Source organism: Pelophylax lessonae (assembly GCF_965119305.1).
Source record: "Pelophylax lessonae genome assembly, chromosome: 3".
NCBI lineage: Eukaryota > Metazoa > Chordata > Amphibia > Anura > Ranidae > Pelophylax > Pelophylax lessonae.
The window spans coordinates 371729022-371751021 of record NC_138770.1 but is presented as its reverse complement, the minus strand read 5'-3'; the positions used below and the strand labels follow the sequence as shown (position 1 = coordinate 371751021).

At 39.8% G+C, this 22000-nt stretch overlaps 1 protein-coding gene across 2 annotated transcripts in view; it reads left to right on the top strand.

Annotated features, from left to right (window-relative positions):
• Positions 1-22000, top strand: part of BACH2 (BTB domain and CNC homolog 2) — a 338775-nt gene that overhangs the window by 112597 nt on the left and 204178 nt on the right. For both annotated transcript variants that reach the window (XM_082250238.1, XM_082250239.1), the window contains one exon: positions 5812-5971. In XM_082250238.1, coding sequence (XP_082106364.1) covers positions 5939-5971 — 33 coding nt within the window. In that variant the 5' untranslated portion in view covers positions 5812-5938. The remainder of the gene's footprint in view (positions 1-5811; positions 5972-22000) is intronic.

Genomic DNA, 22000 nt, shown 5'->3' with positions numbered 1-22000 from the left:
TGAAGATGAAACATTAGAAGAGCTCCAGGCTTCCCCCCCCCCAAAAAAAAATTAAATGTCAGCAGCTACAAGGAGTCCAGCATGGTCCTCGCCTGAGCCGATTTTTCAATCGTCTATCAGGGCCGTCTAACTAAGCTGGAAGTGGGAGCAGGTACCTGTCAAAAGCAGGTACCCGCTGCCCACCAAAAGATGCCAAATGTTGCAGCGGAGGAGGAGGCAGACAAGTGGAGCTTCCCCTTTTGGGTGGAGCTCTGCTTTAACTATCGGTTTTCAAGACATTTTGTGGGGGTTTTTTTTGTTCTACAAGGGGGATAAAAGAAAAAAAAATTCATAGACTCCCTTCTTTAACTTCCCTGTCAGAATACACTGATTAGCGCTGCAGTGGCTGATCAAATGCTGGTTTTCCAGCAGGACTGTTTGACAGAAGCCGGTCTAACAATCCGATTATATTGAACAGACAGGGCAACCCATAGATAGAAATTTGACCTGCTGGTTTGCTGCACTTAGCCATAGGCTTCTATTATATCCTGAGGGTTTGGTGCACTTTCTGGATAGAGGAGTTTTGATCCACTTTTAGAAAGTGCACTACACCTGCAGGTAATAATAGAATTCTATGGCAAAGCATAGCTAACCCCTGTAGGTCACAGATGCACTGCGCTACAGCCACGGTGTAGGTAAACCGCAGCACATCAGTGTGAAGGCAGCCTTATAGGGAGCTCAGAATAGGTAGGGTTCATTTTTCTATTTGCAGTTTTTGGGGTGGTAAAAACACATAGTTAAGATGTGTTTTTACCACCCCCACCCCAACCGCATCCCTTTAGCTGCAATGGCCAGGGGTGTACACATGAAGCCACAGCAGGAGTTATACGCCCTGTAATGGTTCGTGGTTGTAGCATTTGCCAATTCAAGTGAATGAGGTCACTCTGCAAATTCCCTGCAACCTTGTGAAGTAAAGAAAAGAAGGGGTTAAAGCAGGCAGTGTTGTGTTGCTTTCTCACCATTGACTTTAACCCCTTGGACCCTGCATGAACATGCAGTTCCCATTTTCAGTAGCTAAAGGGGGTAAGGATGGGGAGTGGTAAAACCGTGATTCAACAACAGGGTTTTACCTGCCCCCAACTTTACGTGCAAACAAGCATGAAGGGTGCTGCTGCCAAATGCAACTAAGGCCTCATTCACAATTGCAGCAGGCACTTCTGCTCCTCTGGAAAGCGATCCAAGTGTGTTTGACAGGAGGTGAGAAGGCGATATGTTGCCTTCTCACCACCTGATTTAAGCTCATGATTTCTGTGCAATGCACACGATTGCGACATGGTAGTATGGCAATTAGGTTTTAAATCAGGTGTGAGGAGGTGACACTGTGCCTGGTGGTGATCTTTGACTTCTCCCCTGTTGTACATGTAGATCTCCACCTCTTTAAGGTTGCCTACCCCTAGTTTAGCATAACCCACCAAGATCCACAAACGTAGGACACCCAACATGATTTAATCTTCCAAAGCTAATATACTTTTGCACACTGGTAGGGACTAGTGTTACAAAGTTTCTCTCCCTTAAGCCCCGTACACACGTACCGATCGTCGGCCGAACGATCGGCCGTCTTTTGTCCAGGGCTTTCGTGTCTGTTGAAAACTGCAAAAGACTGCACACGAATTTTGTCGGCCAACAACAGCCGACTGCAGAAGTGATGTCATGTGATGGTTAACTTTCCTTGTCTTTTTTCTTTTCTGAGCATGCCCAGTCTTGCAAATCTGCTGTCTGTTGGCCGAAATCTGTACTGACTGACGCACAATCGGCCGTTCTGTTGTCGGCGTACAAATATTTTAATGCCTGCAGGACAGATTCTGTTCGGCCGAAAATGCGCTGTCGGCTGTCGGAAGCATCATACTAACAAGCCTACAATCGGCCGATCGGTCGGCGGCCGAATATTTGCGGCCGACAATCGGTACGTATGTACGGGGCTTTAGTGAATGTGATGCCAGTGCTGATGTGCAGGCACCTTTTTAGCTGATGACATCACTGGTTGTTAAGGCACTGGGGGCTGAAAGGTTGTAATGGTGCACAATGAAGACCTGTGGCTTTGTGTAAACAAAAGGCAGCCTTCATCCACTCACTGCTTTGTATACAATTTTGTGCAATTTTAGGCATTTTGCTAAGGCACCCCTAAAGAAGCCTGAATGCTCTCTGGTTGAAAAAGGCTGCTTTAAACTATTTAGGTTACACTTTAAAATGTTTTACAGGTTACCAGTTTAGCGTTACACAGGAGGTCTGCACCTAGAATGAATGCTCTCACTCACTCTTGCAATGCCTCACATGTGGTGCCATCACTGTTTACATGTGCATGCGGAGGTGAAGCCTCTATCAATCTACGTATAATATCCCGCCCCACTTGTGTTTAGCTGGTACGTGGGCATAGAGGTGGAGGGAGGGAGAGGGCTGTCATATACCACTGTTTATATTCCCACATGTGTGACATTGGGTGCTCAGATGTGATAGGGAGGAAATGTTAAACATATAAACTCACTGAAAACTGAGCATGTGCAGAGCTGCCAACACTGTTCTGCAAAACCTCTAGCTAAATTGCTGACTTGGGCAAAAGGGGGAGATTGAGAACAGAAGGATCAACCAGGTTTTTTGCTAAATACAGAAAATGGATGTCATAGTGACTGGGTGAGTATGAACAGTATGTAATATAGCATTTATTAATAGTTTTTTATGATGTAGATTTATGATGTAATGATGTAAGAACCCTTTATTGTACAAGGATGAAAGGTATATAGTTACTACTTTTTATCTGCATGATTAACTGGAAAAAAAACTTCACCTCTTACAGGTTTTAGGGTCCATGCACACTGGGCTTAAAAAAAATAGCCAGTTCTTTTGGCAGAAAAAAAATGCTCATGGTTTTTGTACAGGCGTTTAAGAGCGTTTAGTGCTTTTTTTCTGCCAGTAAACTGTTCTCAAAAACACAAACCAGAAGGGTTTGTTTTTCTGCTTCCAAACATCCTAATGTGCCTTTAAACATCCTAATGTGCATTGACACATACAGTAGGATAAACTTGAGCTGCTTCTACAGGTAAAATGAAAAACTCCTGTACAAGCAGCGTTTTTTTGCACGGACCCTCAATGTTTGCACTTACTGTAGAGTACAGCTTATGCTTTCCCACCAGAGAGTATCATAGAGGTGGTAAGTTTGGTTCTTTAGATTTCCCCACCCTCACAGATTTGTCTACAGCAATAAAAATAGTTTCTGCCTATTCTTGCGTGAATACAGTTTGAGAAAAAAACATGGTAGTTTTAGCCACCATGGTACAGTGACTGATGTAAAGACGTAAATATGTGGAAATATTTAAATAAATAAATCATGGTTTAAAATAGAAGCATGTAAATTGTGTTAACTTTCCAAAAGGGAAGTCAACAGCATAATCATGTACTCTGCAAATACTGAGAAAACAAGAGTCCTGTGCTGGGCATTAGCTCTTCATTATGTTACTAAATGAGTCATCACTGTTCTGTGTAGCTGAACACCTGTGATTTTTCAACAGATTATACCCATGTATCAGTAATGAGTAGGCAGAGATGTCTTCAGTCATTTAGTCACATTAAGGAACATAGGAAAAAAGCAGCACCTACAGATCCAGTTTACGGTCAAGTGGATCTTGTCAGTTTTGTCCCCTCCTTACCATTGTGTGAACATGTGATTGGGAAGAACTATTCACTTAGAAATATGCCCCCCTTCCCTTGGTGACACAAAACTCAGTTGGCAGCTGCTTTGTGCGAATCTTATGGCCAGTCATATCTGTTCTAACTCCCTTTCTAGTTGTAATGTTAAGTCTTTGGCTTTAATGGAAAGGTCTTTGATTTTTTAAATAGTATGTTATTGTTACCAGCTTACTACAACTCAGCTTATTCGGGTTGAATTTCTGTGCACACGTTCTAAATATACTGAACATATATACGTATTTACTAATTTCATAAGAAGGCTACACTGGTTACTTATTATCACTCCCTCACTGCCATTTTTTTTTGGCTGGACCAGGTGCAGATGTCATGCAGTCTGATACTGTCGACTTAGGAGGCAGGTTAGGAAACTTGCCCTGATTGCTATTCTTCTCTGAGATAAGATGTGTATGGAGTGCACCAAGGTGACCTGTTGGCAATTAAATTTTGCGTGTAGATCTAACTGTCTTCTAAGGTCTATTGCCTCGTACACACTGGCTGAGGGAAAAAAAAAAAAAACTGAGGACCTCACTGTGCTAACTATAAAGTGTTAGTACAACGATCCTTTCCGATGTGTTCTAAAAGGCGGACTGCCCCCCCCACGCACCAGAAGCCAAACAAGGTGCTGTACACACTGACTGAATGTCGGTTAGTTATTGTTGAACCGCACAATATTCAGCCAGTGTGTACCAGCTTTATGGGTAGCCTTTAATTTAGGTGGCTGGAAACAAAACACCCCCTTGTAAAGCTAAATGGACTTATCTCAATGGTCAATTAAAGTGTAATAAAAGCTATATGCAGTATATCTTTGCAAGCCATGGATGTTTCTCCATGTTTTTTTCTATTTAAAGGCTCTAAAGTACCAAAAAATATGTATTTATCCTAGGAGAAATGTGCTCAGCACCTAACTTCCTAGACTGACAATTACAAGGAAAGGCACCAGCATTGTCCAGTTGTCTTTGCCCTCTGCATCTCCTCATCCTAGAGATGAAGTGTTTTGTAGTTCAAGATGAGAATTGGAGGGGCTGATTAAATGCCTTGAGATAGCACATCGCAGCCGGTTGGTATTTTTTTTTTGCACTCATTGAACAGGTATAACAAAACACCTTCAGTTATAAATTTTATGTACCAAAGGGTCACAAATAAGATATGTTCATTTTTAGAGTTTACATTAGCTTCCAGTTAAATTCTCTTACATAAAGAACACTAGAAGGAACACTTGTACATCTACACAAAACACAGCTAATAAAATATGATGCGACAGCCCTGCAACAGTGTAAAAGGAAAATACCTCAAAAAATGGACTTAAAAAAGGTTGTAAACCCAAATTTTTTTCAACCTGAAAGAGAAACCCATAATGAGCTAGTATGCATCGCATACTAGCTCATTATGAAATACTTACCTTAGAACGAGCCCCCCGCCGTGCTTACCTCTATGACGGGCGACATGTTCAGTCACCCGTCTTCCGGGATCGCGGCATCCGGCCATCTCATGCGCGCGGGAGCCGACGGTCACGGCATGGGACTCTGAAGGAAAGGCACCAGCAGTCGTTCCTTCAGAGGGCATGCGCCAGTGACGTCACTGGCTGCATGTAAGGTAAATATCTCCTAAATGGTACATGTTTAGGAGATATTTACAGTACCTATAGGTAAGCCTTATCATAGGCTTACCTATGGGTACAACTTGCAGAGGAGGGTTTACGTCCTCTTTAAATGTAATAAAGAAAAGTGCTGTTGTTTTGATTTATTTCTCTCATCGCAGGTTATGATTTCCCGTGATGGCCAGGCTTAAGTTGATCATTGGGGTTGTGTTTTCTAGACCGCCATATTTGTTTCCCCAAGAAAAGGCCAACATGTAAGAAAAAAAAAAAAAAGTAATGTTTAGATCATGCCTCCTTAGCTTCTACAGACCTTGTAACCACCCACTCACTATGTGCAGTGGTAGTAAACTTGATGACTAAGTGGGATAAAAAGATGAAGTGAGAGTACAGCACTTTAGTGCTGTTCATTTTGGAATCCTATTTTGATGTGTTCCCAGTTCTTGGGTTTTCTGTAATCTGATTATGAATTACAAACATATTTTCCTTTCTTATAGACGCTGTAAGAGTGTCGGATCCAGACGTCAAAACGGAGTCTTCCATGAGCCCACAATGACCTTCCAAAGTGTTAATCAGCATGAAGACAAACTGTCACATGAATAACGATTCTGTGATTTACGGAAAATGTATATTAATAGAGAGAGGCATCATTTAAAGGTAATATATTGTTTTCCTTAAGCTTATTCACCCCTGAATTCCTCTGAATAAAGAGTTATAATTAAAACGTTAACCAAATTTCTTGATTGAAACTTTGAAAGAAGCATTTGCTAATTGTTGTCTATGGCAAGTTTCTGGATCATGTGGAGACAGAGGACTTAGTAATTAGCAATAATACCTCATACAAAGTTTCTGTTTTGGAAGTATTGGGGTGGTTGACAGTTCTACAATAATTTCATCCAAAATAATCGTTTTCTTTTTTTCCTGCCTGGCAAACATTTTATCAGTGGGGTACATGCTGGCACACAAACACGTCTAAAGTGAATTTTTTGGGCACAGCTCAAAGAGCTTTCCTAGTGGTAGGATATTTTATGGCTGATGTCTCAGTAGGGTACAATTTATATATTGTGATTTGTAAATGTACTTTAAAGTCTTTTGTATTATAGGGTAGTAATGCACAGACATAGTCACAAGTAACCAGCCTTCTATCGCATGCCTTAAAGCCCTTTTTTTCTATATAGTTCAGTATAGATTGATATCAACAAAACAATCCTCGAAATCAGTTAGAAGTATACTCTACAGTAACAGTCTACCCAATTTCGGTTTCGTAATTTTAGGAATATCATCTTTAGCGTATTTCTTTTGCTAGATAGAACATCCGATTTTTCACAAAAGCTGGTTTCTTTTTGACACAAGCGGTTGAAAGGATTTGGTTCGGTACAGTACAGTGTGAATTGCTTTTTTTTTTTTTTTTTGGAGATGTCTGTGGAGCCAGTTAAAACCGCAAACCGTCCGTCCTGTCTACATCTGTGCACAAGTTGTGCACCATGAGAGTACCTTTGCATGTAAGCCACCTTTCATCACAAGCAAATGAATTCTTACTCACTGAAAGCTTGATGATTCAATTATTGGAGCATTTATTAGTCATTGTTGGCTTTACAGATTACTCTGTGACTCAGATGGAGAAATGTAAATGAAATTGCTGAATACTGTCAGGAAGCGAGAGTGTTGAAGACTACTTAAAACAGACCACAGACTTTTGTTGTTATCTTTATCCTTTTTATACTTTCATTTTTTTTTTTTACTATAGTGACCAATACAATTTTTATTTCCACCATAACAAGCAATTGTAACTCAATTTGCTGTAAGCTAATGAAAATAACTCTTGGTCTTCCTTCTGTGTACGATAAAGCACCTGTCTTTGTTACAGGTTACCCTAGACTTTGATTGTTTATCATCCTAAAACAATCCAATCCAACTATTTAAAGATGTTACTCAGCACCAACTTTGGGTAGGACCAAAGTGACCAGTATTCTCTCAGACAAGTTAGAACTATGAGCAGAATCAAAAATAAATACATATGATGCAGTCTACCATTAGCATTAACACAGCATTTTTTTGGTTTTCTGAGTCACCATTGTAAAATAGTTTATTACCTGATGATCCTGCCAGTAGACCCTTCCTTTTTCCACTTCCTTTAAGAGGGTGCATTATGCATATTTGTCATTTTTAATTTTACCAATAGTTCTTCTTTAAGACCTGGTTCACATATACGCAAATTGGATGCGTTTTGAACCACATTCAATTTGCATGACCTGTAAACCTGCTGCCTTTTAAATGGAGCCAGTTCAAATATGTGCGAGCCACCCGCAGCACATTTTTAAATAGGGTCTGGTAAGTTTTTGAGCATGGTTCAGGTGCGATTTCCATTGTCATACACTTTTACTATTCGCACCTGAATCGCACCTGAACAGCTGAGCAAAGTCGCAGAGGGGTCTGGAATCCCACTGTCAAAATCTGATCCCACATATGTGAACCTGGGCCTAAGCGGAACTTACCCAAAAGGGGAAGTGCCACTATAAGGCTTCTTCCCCGGCACCTCTTTGCTGTTTTGCAATTTTTTTTGGGTGGGGAGAGGGTACCTGGTTTTGACAGATACCCGCTCCCACTTTCACTCGGATTGCTTAGTTGCACTGGGAACCTGGCTGTGAAGCCGCAAGTCGGGTGTCCACAGTTAATATGCTGGCACTTCGGTCCCTGATAACCCCTCGGGTGAGCACAGTGCTGGATCCTGTGACAGGTGTGACTATTTTTCAAAAGTCAGCAACTATGGTTTTTGTAGCTGCTGACTTTTAATTTTTGTTAAAATGACTGGAACTCCTCCTTAATAACCAAGCATCAATGTGAACTAAAAAAAAAAAAAAATGAATAGCTTGTTAAAGAAAAAAAAGCCGCTTCTGCAACATTTAATTCAGAGCTGCCCCCTGCAGTAATTCCATGCCGCCATTACTAACTTGATATTAGCCAGAAGAGATCACAGTGAACAGAGGGATAATTCACCACTGTGCTGCTGTGCCCTCTTTGTCCAATCAGTCTGGTGCAAAGAGATGACTAGATTGTACTGCTTAGGGGGAATTAAGGCCAAAAAAAAAAAAATGACGTATATGATGCAGTTTTTCATTTGCATTAATAACCCAGCAGTCTTTTTTTTTTTTTCCCCAGAGTCCCCGCTGTAATCTAATTTAATTACCTGTTGATACTGTCAGTAAGTCTGTGTTTTTTTCAAATTCCTTCAACAGATCAAGCTGTGCAGCAAAAGTGGTAGGTAGTTAGAGGTTTAAGACACACTGTTTTGGGGTCACCTTACCATTTTAGACTAACCCTACAATCTTTGTACTAACAGCTTTAAATATACCAAAACTATATAATCAACCATGCTAAATAAACTTTCCAATTAATTTGTATCCATTCAGAGGTGCTTACACTTTTTTTCATTGAAATCTTTAGCCCAAAAGGAACTAAATGTTTATGTAACTACTTAAAGAGGATCTTCAGTCTCCCCCAACATTTTAAAAGTCAGCAGCTACAAATACTGTAGCTACTGTTTTTTGATATAAGGATACTTGCCTGTCCAGGTATCCAGCGTTGATCTCACCCTAACCGATTCTTCAATGGACATCTTGTCCAGGAGTCTTCATCTTCACTACGGGAAACCTGCCTTGCAGCTTCACAGCCTGCTTACCACTGTGAATGGTCCACAGTCTTCTGGAACACATCACTGGTCCCAGACTGCGGCAAAGGGGGGTGAACTTCTGCTTGGACCGCAGCTGTGATCCGGGTGGAGGTGACAGCAGATACTTGTGAAAATCAGGTACCCCCACCTCTTTCTCCCCCTCCCCCTCAAAAAAAAAAAGATTGCCAAATGCAGCAAAGGAGGGGGAGAGGAGGCAAACAAGCAGGACTTTCCTTCTCGGGTGGATTTTTTTTGTAGGTCTCTTTTGTAAAGTCTATCTAACTGCTCTCACCTTACCCCGACAATGCTGCTGTTCAAGACTGGATATGTTGCACCTTCATAGATACAGTGGAGGAGTGAGTGTAGGCATCCAAAGACATAAATATGTTACTAGTCAGATCACTACTTAAAAATACATTATGATTTTTTTCCATTTAATGCCTCATGTACCTTATCTGTTTTATTTTTCTATTTTATTTATTTAATTTTTTTTTGGTGGGGGGCGGGGGTAGGGGCTTTTTATCATCTAGGTGTAAACTTCTTTTGTTTGCTTTTGCATCAATTAAAAAAAGTGATGTATTTAATTTGTAGACTGTATTTGTAGAATTCACAACTCTTTATATCCGAACTGTCATTTTAGGCCCTGTTCGCACCTGAGCGTTTTTCAGCTCGTAAAATGCTCATCTCTGAAATCTCAAAATGCCCAACTAGCAAAATCCTAATTTTTAAAAGGCCCCTGTTCACATATGAGCGTTTTGTCGCTTGAAGCTTAAAAAAGTACATGAGCTTTTTTTTTTCGGGCAGATTACAAGTGTTTTTCTTACCTGCAAAAAATGCCTGAAAAACACCTAAAAAAATGCCTGAAAACTATACGCTCAGGTGTGAATAGAGCCTTAGTTTTATAATGGGACAATTCATAGAATAAAAGTTTTTTTATTTTTTTTATCTACAGTAGCACTAGATGTTCTAAAGCAAGCACTGGTCAAACTGCTACTTTTTTTGCCTTTCATGGAAAATAAAATAATTTTGCAGGACTGTATTGCCAGAAAGCCATGTCCCCCCTAAGATTTTGTAGGTAATACTTAGGTGTTAAAAGTAATGATACAGTTCTTCCCATCTTGGTAGGCCTTAAGGCTCGTACACACTATAAGAAAATCAGGCGAGAACTTTCGTTGAAAGAACTTTCATACGTTTTTCATATAGTATGTACACAACTTTCTACAGCCCATTCCGACCTTCTGAACAAAGTTTTCCGAAGGGATGAGCTCCAAAATTTTTCTCGTATAGGAACAGAAAGAACAAATTTCACTTAATGTGTACTGTTTTCGTATGAGAAAAATCAGAAACGAAATACTGCAAATGATCAGAAACAATAAACAACAACAGCAAAAAAACTTTTGTCATACGAGAATTTTCGTCCAAATTTTTTTTTATCGGTTCTGATTTGCTGTGAAACAACGAGGAAAATCGGACGTTTGTTCACCTGGTTTTCTTATATTGTGTACCCCACTTAAGGCTAAAATATCAAAATGACTCATGAAGCGTATACATGTGCTAGAGCTACAGTGGTTAAACGTGTTAGGGGAGCTGCAGCTTTTTTTTTTTTTAACTTAATGCTCTTGGCATTTGAAACCCCACACCTAAAATTAGCTGTGCCAAGACCATGAGGCCAAGAACAAATGTGTTATTTATGTGTTATTTATTGCCCTGATAGCACACCCTGCTCCTGGGGTTAAAAATTAGTGTTAAGGGTTAGTTTGGGTTTAAGAGTTAGAGTATGTAACTGTCAGTTTTTCAAGTGTAATTTATTTTGTTTGGGCACTAGAAAAATTAAACCTAAAACATCCCTAAAAAGTCAGTCAATTTCAGTTTATTTTCCAATTGTATTTTTTGAGTTAGCTAAACATTATTGTTCCTTCTACCTATATGCATGTTTAACCACTTCTGGACTGGAAGGTTTTCCCCCTTAATGACCAGGCCATTTTTTGCGATTCGGCACTGCTTTACTTTAACTGTCAATGGCGCGTTCGTGCAACGCTGTACCCAAATAAATAAAAAAAATATTTTTTTCTCACAAATAAAGCTTTCTTTTGGTGGTATTTGGTCACCTCTGCGATTTTTATTTTTTGCGCTATAAACAAAAAGGAGCAAAAATTCTGGAATTTTTTTTTTCACTTTCTGCTATATAACATTCCCAATAAAAAATGTTAACTGCGTCATTGCGACAGACAGATCGGACACCTAACTGACATTTTTGACACTTTTAGTGTAGTTAGAACCCCAAAACATTATACGTTTTTTTAAAAGCAGTGTCTAGAGACTAAATTGGTGGGTTTTGCAATTTTTTTATGTCACACGATATTTGCACAGCAGTTTTTCAAATGCAGTTTTTGGATGTTAATAACATCCCTCCTTTGCACTTGAAAGCATTCAAAACGCCAAAATCTGCTTTTTTAATACTTTAGATGTTCAAAAAAGGTTAAGATGCTGGTAAACTGGAAGTGTTGTCATGTCAGCTCTTCTGGGTTACCATAGCAACGACCCGATCAAAGCCAATCCCGGCTTTCTTAGGGTCTTCGACTAACCAACGGACATGCCGGCTAGTAGCTTGGGTCTCCTGGTCGCCAAGATTTAAACCGTATATAGGCAGGCTGAATGTATCAAATTGTTTGATCAATCCACATCGGTACAACCAGCCTGCCGGATTTCACTTGTGATTATCCTAGTAGCGGGTACAGCCGCTAGCAATAATCACTGTATTACCCAGGTAGGGACAGCTTCCCCCGGGGGAAGACAATGGGAGAAGAAAATGGCTCGGCAGGAGGAAATACTGCTTAAGAACTGTCTGTGTTGATGGGGGAATCAAGCAAATTTCTTTGGTTGCAGGAAGGAAACTTGCATTGTGTATGGCCTGCTTTAGGCCCCCTTTTTAAAGTCTGTTGACCACCACTGGTATATATGTTAGTCAATAGCTATATTCTAATAAAGGATGCCAAAGAGGGCTTAGCTTGGATATATGATATGTCATAAGATGAACTGTAAGCTGATGGAAAATATGAAAATAACATCAGGTATCTTACATTGTAAAGTATATGGAAACATATCAGACAGATGTGAGGGGGCAGGTACAGTTTCAACGAGGAGGCGATAGTGGAAAGTGTTCATTATGGTTAAATATATCCACATGAGCTTAGACAATAAGTGGGAGAAAATGTACAGAAAGACTTTTATTTAACGTCTAGAAAATATAAATTTTCCAAGTACCAAGCTAAAAATTTTGAGGCAAGACATTCATACGAAGAAACAAGTTAGCAACAGTTGGTGGAATCCAAATAAAGTTGGTTACTGATGGTATATATGATTGTGACCTGAAGTTTCTAATAATCTAGGTATGTAAACCATTTATTTCGTTTTGGGAGGAGTAACAAAGGACTAAAGCTTTTCTTTTTTTTTAATTCCTTTGGCCTTCGTTCCATGGGGGAGATTTTTCTTTTCACTGACCCCAAGTCAGAAACCCCCATCTGAAAATGTACCATCACCTTCTTTTCTGGTTACAGTTCTAAAATTTTGCCTTTCCCACCACTTTCTGTTTCAGTCCCAGTGGTTTCACCTGGACAAAAAAAATAGGGGGAGATCTAGCTAGGAGAACATAAACAACAATTAAAACTTTGACATGGTTGCTAATCCTTCCACACTCTATTCAGGACTAAAAAAAAAAAAAAAACTTTTAGTTATACATTCAGCTTAACTAAAAACATGACTTTACAGTGATGAATATTATGTGATTTGCTTCACTGGATTGTAATTTCAATAGTACTTCCAAACTTTCAAAAATATTAGTCTAGGTGTCCCCGGGGGTTAGTGAGAGCAGTAAGCGTGCTTCTGGTCCTGGGATTCTTCCGGGTGAGATTAGCAAAGCTAGTTGCCTGGTAACCAGCAGTCATGCATATATAATAAATGCAGATGTGGTGGGGCTCCACCCCTACTCAGGAAGTCCTCATCCAGAACATAAGGCATATGGGGCGGAGCCTGATCGCTGACATCATCCCGCGGTCATGTGTTATCCAGCGTCCAGTCGAGTTCATGTGTAGGAGCCTATAGCAGCTTGTGTGGCTGAAGTGCCATCTATGTGAGTGTATCTTATATGCTTTTAATGGATTAAATAGTTTAAAACAGAGAACACTAGAAATTGTGTGTTCTGTTTTCCATATAATCATCCTCTGTGTGCATCCGGGATACTGGGAGATGATTCAAGAAGGTGGATATACAGCACGTCACCCTGATTATATCCCCTGAGGGGAACAGCGTGTTATGACTCACAAGACTCATAACATGAGGTGAGCGGCCAGTGAGCATGGGTGGAGGAGATCATGACCACTTTAATGAATTTGTGTTCTTTTGCACAGTGGTGGGATAATAAGATTTAACGACTTGTTTAAAGTTGCATGGAATAAGAGATTCAAGAGCATTTTACACTTTACGAGGTGTGTCTGTTAAATATGGAGACTGAAAAAATAACTCACCTTTTGTTATATGGATTACAAATGTAATGCTTGTTCCCTTCAATGTATTCCACATTTGCACCAATAGATTGATGCAGTCTTGTTTTCCACTGGTCGAAGGCATGGAGAAATTCAATTTCTGTCAGCTGTTTCAACACATCCGCCGTTTTCTTCTTTACAGCAAAGTCCCTTTAAGCACTGATTTAACTTTTGGGAAAAGATAAAAGTCGCATGGTGCTAAATCTGGCGAATATGGAGGATGTTCAAGTGTAGTAATGTGCTTGTCGGTAAAAAGCTGCTTCACAGAAAGTGCTGTGTGAGCAGGCGCATTGTCCTGGTGAAGTATTAAACCATTTTCCCACAGTTGTGGCTGTTTTTTCTGACTCTTTCTGTCTGCTTTATCAAAACTTTCTTTATAATAATGCTGGTTAACTGTTGTGCCTTCTGGAACCCATTCTTTCACAATTACACCCTTGATATCGAAAAACACTAGGAGCGTGGCTTTGAATTTTGACTTGCTTTGACAAGCTTTTGTCATTCTTGGTGATGACGGTGTTTTCCAACCAAACTTAAGCATTTTTTTGGCACACTACAGAAAACACAATCAAAATAAATGGGGGCTCACAATCATCTGAACGTCATAGAGTGTTGCTGCTTGTCATGGAGGTTCACACATGTTTAGGGTCACCACACATGCAGTTATAACTGGTTCTGACTGCTTTGTTTACTAGGTGAAATCACAGTCTCGTTATTTAATAGACATACCTTGTATATTGGGCAGCACAGTGGTGTAGTGGTTAGCACTTTCACCTAGCAGCAAGAGGGTCGCTGGTTCGAATCCCAACCACGATACTACCTGCCTGGAGTTTGCATGTTCTCCCTGTGCCTGCGTGGGTTTCCTCTGGGTATTCCAGTTTCCTCCCACACTCCAAAGACATGCTGGTAGGTTAATTGGATCCTGTATCAAAAAATAAAAAAAATTGTCCCTACTGTGTATGTATGTGAGTTAGGGACCTTAGATTGTACTCTCCTTGAGGGCAGGGACTGATGTGAATGTACAATGTATATGTAAATGCGCTGTGTAAATTGACAGCGCTATATAAGTACCTGAAATATATAATATTGCTGTCATATATTTTTATGTATTTTTTTGCACAGCAGGGAATAATCAGATTTACTAGATATTTTATTAGTATTTTGGTACTTTCAATTTTATATGTAAATATGTGTTATGATATTTTGAGGGTTTGATTAGCACAATGACACTTTTTTTTATTTATATGTACCTTTATTTGGTTCATTAGTATTTCGAAAATTAATTGTAATTGAAGTCAAAGAAGCAAAACAATGCTGGTCGCACACAAGGCTGCTTTGAGCAATTTCAACCAATATTCATTTGCAATAATTATCAAATAACTAACATGCCTGTAACTTTTCCTCACGACACCACATATAACATAAGCTTTTTATATAGAGTTTTTATTGCTCAGCAAGTTCCATCACTTCAGAAACATTCCTGAATGTCTCAGAACCCCAGTACAAAATATGAATAGAGGACTCAGGAAATCTCCATGTTGTTAAGACCGTCATATATGAACAAAAATCTGACACATCATGCTTACATAGTGAACATCTAATTCTGGTGCCCTTCTCTGTAATGAAAAATTGATACACTTTTCCAACTAATAAATACTGTATACCAGAATGATGTTTCCAGAAATGTAATAGATGGTGAACAAAATAAGTGTGCTTGGTTCAACAGTATAGCTAGGATCACTAGATTAAAAAAAGAAAAGCCACGGGCTGCCAGTCACCTGCGTTGGTAAATCTTAAATGCATTTTTTTCTGCTAATACACCATGAGGGGAATTTAACAAAACTGGAGTAGCCAGAATCTGGAGCAACTGTCCATGGCAACCAATTAGCATCTCTATTATTTTCAAAGCTTAACTAAACAAGCTGAAGATGAAAGGTAATTTCCTCCGGATTCTGTTTGCTCCAGTTTTGATAAGCATACCTCCCAACCGCCCCAGATTCATGACTGTCCCGAGATTTGATTTAAACTCCGTCCATCTGGCAAATTCTTGCTAAATCCCAGAGCCCAATTCCAGGAAGTACAGACACTGAACTCCAGTAACTGGCTTGACAGGCACGGTAGCGTTGGCACCCAGGACTCCTGCCCCGCATCTCTTGAGAGGTATCTGGGTTTCCATATGTCACTATCTGCCCCTCTATGGCAGCTGGCATCTCTCCCTGCCAGTCGCCTGTACAACACACTGCAGGGCAGGCTAAAGCTGTCTCCTCCTTGGCTCTGATATTCTCATGTACACAGACAGGAGTAGGATCCAGGGTGGAGTGACACTGTTCTGGATGAGCCACGCTGATGATCTGAGGTCTGCAATGAGTTTATTATGGCTGTAGATTTACAGTGACCAGGAGGGGAGGCAGGTAACAACGGTGTACACTTAGAGGAGTGATTTGGGGGTGGGGGGTGTAAGAGGATATGTGCTAGAAGGGGGAGTTGGGTTTGAAATCCTTGTGATCCCACCTTCTAGCACAAGTCTTCTCCCTTGCCAAAGCCCCCCCCCCCTCAGCACATATCTAAAGCCTGGGTTTAACTTTCCCGCTTAAGCCCCTCCCGCTGTAAAGTTTAGCCACACCTACTTTTTGCTGTTGCACACTTAGCGCGCTGCAGGTCTCTACCTCCCTCAAGTGTCCCTCATTCTCAAGTTCTAAAAGTTGGGAGGTATGAATAAATTCCCCATTATGTATTTTTAGAACAACTCATTATTTATATATGTGGCTCACGACTTATCTTAGCAGTGTTAGATATACTTCTAAAAGTCTACAGACCTTAACGTCTTTCAACGAAGATCTTCCATTTATGTCAGTATGCACAAGTGGGTTTGAACCTAAAATTCTTAGGTACATTAAAAGCAAGTAGGTATAGAAGAAGAAGAATTATTATGTTGCTTACATGATCAGTATAGCCATCTGACTAAAAACTTACCTACTGAAGATAACTTTTTTAAAATTTAGGCAAAAACAGGACATTTCTCCCTCAATGCTTTTTATATTTTTGTGCAAAATATATATACACTGAACAAAATTATAAATGAAACACTTTTGTTTTTGCCCCCATTTTTCATGAGCTGAACTCAGAGATCTAAGACTTGTCGTCATCCTCATCGGGGTCTCAACCTGATTGCAGTTCGTCCTCGTAACCAAATTGAGTGGGCAAATGCTCACATTCTATGGCATCTGGCTCTTTTTGAAGAGCTGTTCTCCTCATGGATGAATCCTGGCTTTTTACTGTACAGGGCAGATGGCAGACAGCGTGTATGGCCTTGTGTGGGTGAGAAGTTTGCTGATGTCAATGTTGTGGATCGAGTGGCCCATGGTGGTGGTGGGGTTATGGTATGGGCAGGCGTATGTTATGAACAACGAACACAGGTGCATTTTATTGATGGCATTTTGAATGCACAGAGATACCGTGATGAGACCCTGAGGCCCATCTTTGTGCCATTCATCCATGGCCATCACGTCATGTTGCAGCATGATAATGCATGGCCCAATGTTGCAAGGATCTGTACACAATTCCTGGAAGCTGAAAACATCACAGTTCTTGCATGGCCAGCATACTCACTGGACAAGTCATCCATTGAGCATGCTTGGGATGCTCTGGATCCGCGTATACGACAGCATGTTCCAGGTCCTGCCAATATCCAGTAACTTTGCACAGCCATTGAAGAGGAGTGGACCAAAATTCCATAGGCCACAATCAACAACCTGATCAACTCTATGTAAAGGATATGTGTTGCACTGTGTGAGGCAAATGGTGGTCACACTAGATACTGATTTTTGGACCCCCCCACACCCTCCCCCAATACAGTAAAACTGCACATTTTAGAGTGGCCTTTTATTGTGGCCAGTCTAAGGCACACCTGTGCAATAACCATGCTGTCTAATCAGCATCTTGATATGCCACACCAGTGAGGTGGTTGGATTATCTCGGCAAAGGAGAAGTGCTCACTAACACAGATTTAGACAGATTTGTGAACAATATTTGAGAGAAATAGGCCTTTTGTGTACATAGAAAAAATCTTAGATCTTTGAGTTCAGCTCATGAAGAATGGGGGCAAGAACAAAAGTGTTGCATTTATAATTTGTTGAGTGTGTGTAAAATATCTATCTATCTCTCTCTCCATATATATATATATATATATATATATATATATATATATATATATATATATATATATATATATGGTGGGAGTTGCAGAAATGTATTTGACATCTAATACTTTTTCACATTTTTATATTGCTAGTCTTAAATCTGACCACCACTCATTTCTATCAAATAATTGAGAATCTGCTGGATAAAGGTGGGTTTCTCAGAAATGTACATTGACACAAGTTAATTACTGTATTATACTAGTACTGGTCTTTATGGTCTTTATTTTTATCAAATATCATCTTGATAAACTTCTGCATAATGGTAGGATTTGCAGAAATTCATGCAGACCCTTTATTTACCAGCAGATATTGCAAATGTTCAATTTTTGGTTGTTTACGGTAACAAGATCCTAATCTAATTTTCAAAAACTAGACAGCAGTGAAAGTTTAAAATAAAAGCTCTTTGTGATCAGTTGGAACAAGTTGTGGTTTTATCATACAAATCTCATTCTGCCCTAGACCTAAAATGCCAAACAGCTTGTAACCTTAGTTAGCCTACAGGATGGAATGAGTCAGAGCAAGCTGAGACTTTTATCCATTTATATTTTATGACACATAACTGCTTTATAGTCATTCCCCTTTTATTTTTTCCAAAGACCCATATTAAGGCAATGAACCATTTTTCCATCTTGTGTTTTATTTACTATTGCACATTTTATTTGCATATACACTTGAGTGTGAGTCACTTTAAATACCATTTTGGAATAATTGTATTATCTTTCATAACATAACAGTAAAAGGTACCTGGCATAGGAGGAAAGAGTCTAAAAACAGGTACAAAAGATATAAAAGCTTTAAGCTGAAGTTGATTTTTTTTTTTTTTTAGGTACAGCTTTAGTCACATAACTTACCTGTAAATAACTGTATCCCACATCCTGCCCAATGCTTCTTACTGTAGAAATCTTCTTTCTCATGAAGCTGTGTCATCTTCACAACACCAAACATCTGCCATTGCATGGTCTAACTGTATCAGACGGGACATTAAATTACACTGAAAAAATCCCAACAGTGCCTCACCTCTTTCCTCTATTCCTTGTATGGCTTTCACGGAATGGTAACGAATTCTGATAAAAGGAGAAGGGCAGGTGAATGACAGTGTCCCTTCCCCCTCTCAAAGAATTGGGGACTGTCTGGACCTTTTCAGTGTACTTTTCTCACTTGCCAACCAGCCGCCGTACTTATACTGCGGAAGGTTGGCTCTCTCACCGCGAAACAACCTACCTGTCTGCCGTTCACCCACAATCACTCCCCCTAGAGACAGAATGGCAGTCTGCCCGATGTAAACACTGTAAAAGACTTATTTAGGAACACAGGTCTCTGTGTTCATCCAGCAGGTCCATCCCCACACAGTTAGAAAGCACCCCCTAGGGACACATTTAACTCTTTGATCACCCCTGGTGTTAATCTCTTCGCTGCCAGTGTCAGTACAGTAACAGTGCATATTTTTTAGCAGTATGTCACTGGTCCTCCCCAAAAGGGTAAAAAATGTCAGTTAGGTGTCCAATCTGTCCACCGCAGTGTCGCAGTCTCGCTAAAAATCGCTGATTGCCACCAGTACTAGTGAAAAATAAATAAATAAAAATGACATATCTTTCCCCTAGTTTGTAGATGCGATAACGTTTGCGCAAACCAATCAATATACACTAATTGGGATTTTTTTTACCAAAAATATGTAGTAGAATACATATTGGCCTAAAATGATGAAAAAATTGTATTTTTATTTTTTTTAAAATTGGGAATGTTTTATAGCAGAAAGTGAAAAATATTGTTTTTTTTTTCAGAATTGTCACTCTTTTTTTGTTTTTAGCGTAAAAAATAAAAATTGCAGAGGTGATCAAATACCACCAAAAAGCCCTACTTGTGGGGAAAAAAGAACATCAATTTTATTTGGGTACAGCATCGCACGACCGCGCAATTGTCAGTTAAAATAACGCAGTGCTGTATCGCAAAAAATGGCCTGGTCATTAGAGGGTAAAAACTTCTGGTCCAGAAGTTAATGTCACACCAGAGGCAGTTAATCTATACAGTGCTGGATGTTTAGTGGCACAACATCACTTAAGAGAAGGTGTCTATTGTAAACTGCAGTCAGCAGGACATGGTATACACTTCATTACAGGTAAATCATGTGGCTTAAGCTGTACCAAAAAATAAATATTTTTAAATAAACTTTACCTAAACAGTGGAGAATAATTATATGTCCGTGAGTATTACTATACATTCATGATATAATGACTCTTTGCATGGCCACAAAACACCTATTATGCTAGAAGCACACACATGTTCTTTTAACCAGTTGACCTCCAGAAGGTTTTACCCCGTTCATGACCAGGGCATTTTTTGCTGTTCAGCACTGTGCTGAAGGCAATTGCATTGTCATGAAACACGGTACAAATTAAATGTATATCTTTTTTTTCACACAAATAGAGATTTCTTTTGGTTGTATATGATCACCACTAAGTTTTTTAAATTATTTAAACAAAAAAAGATAAAAAAAATAAATAATATTATTTTTTTACTTTCTGGTAAAAAAACACATCCAATCAAAAAATCGAATTCCTTCATAAATATAGGCCAACATGTATTCTGATACATGCCTTTGGTAAAATCAAAAATACAAGTAATTTTAGATTAATATGCTTGTGCAAAAGTTATAGCGTCTACAAACTAGGAGCGAACATGTTGTTGATGAAGTTGATGTGGTGAAAGCACAAAAAAATGGGCATCACAGTTTTTTGTGTATGGGGCTGTGAAGCCCATGGTGACCTGTGTCCACAGCCAAAAGCTTCTACCACCAGAAGGTGGCCTAGTCTGATAAATCACGTTGTCTTTTACATCTTGTGGATGGCCGGGTGCGTGTTCGTTACTTACCTGGGCAAGAGATGGCACCAGAAAGCGGTATAAGAAAGCAAGTCAGCAGAGGCAGTGTGATGCTTTGGGCAATGTTCTGCTGTTAAACCGTGGGTCCTGCCATTCATGTGGATGTTCAGGGTCAGGGCTGTTTTAGCAAAAGGGGGCCATACTCTAATATTAGGTGGGTGGTCATAATGTTATGGCTGATCGCTTTGTGTGTGTATGTATCTGTATGTATGTATATATATATATATATATGTGTGTGTGTACCGGAATTTACACAGCTATAGACACTATGCTATAATTGCGGTGATCAGCAACTTATAGTGGGATTACTGTGATAGGTTGGCGGGGAATCTGGCACTAACTGACACTGGCTGGGAGGGTCACTAACTGGCACTGACATTGCCGGTGACACTAATACAGTGATCAGTAATAATACTGTACACTGACAATGTACTAATGGCACCGCCTGTGAAGGAATTAACATCTAGGGGCAATTATGGGGTTAACTGTGTGCCTAACAATGCGTAATATGTATAATCTGTGCTGATTTTATTTCCTGCTTTTCAGGGAGAAAAAACAGATTGCTGATCACTGTACAGAGTTTTTTGTTTCTGTAAACACAGAACTCTGTGTGATTGGACACAGCAAATCAGCAGGTTTCAGCGGAAATCATTGGCTTAAATTTGGTGCCAAACTCGTGCTGTGTCCAATCACAGTAGGGGTCAGCAGGGGGCATACAAATGCGTGCCCCAATCCTGAAAGAAGGCTGGTTACGTACATGTACATGACTGTACTTGTACCTGCCACCCACTCACAGTATATACAGTGAGCTGTCAGCAGGTGGTTAACGTGCAGTCTCATCAATGTAACCCCATTTGTAGCAACTAAGGGCTTTATAGTAGACCCCCCTTCTCTGTCCTTACTTACTGGGCCTGAAAAGAACAATTACCCAAACAAATACTTACCATGGACCCAGCTTCTGATGGGCTCACCTAGGCAAGCTGAGGATCCCATGTCTTTCAAGAATGTATTTCTGTCAAGTACAAAAGGTCATTCTAATGCAACTTTGGATACTCAAGTTCCCAGAGTCCCAAAAAAAGCAATGTGTGACAAAGTAATTGAAGCTCTGGGTCCAAGAGATTTAGTTGGTTTTTTTTTGTTTTGTTTTTTGGGGGGGGGGGGCGTGGTTCATTTATTAAGCCTTAGTGATGGAGGGTGGTGGCTACTATATAGTCCTCAGTCGCAGACTGCAACATCAGTTCAGACATCAAATACTGTTACTTCAACCCAGCAGATTGGGATGACTATACTAATATCAGCCAAGAAAACTTTTTGTATTAACATTTTATTGTTTTATGTGTTTTATTACCGATATGAAATGCAATGAGCAAAAATAACTTGTTCACATAAACTATTATCATAT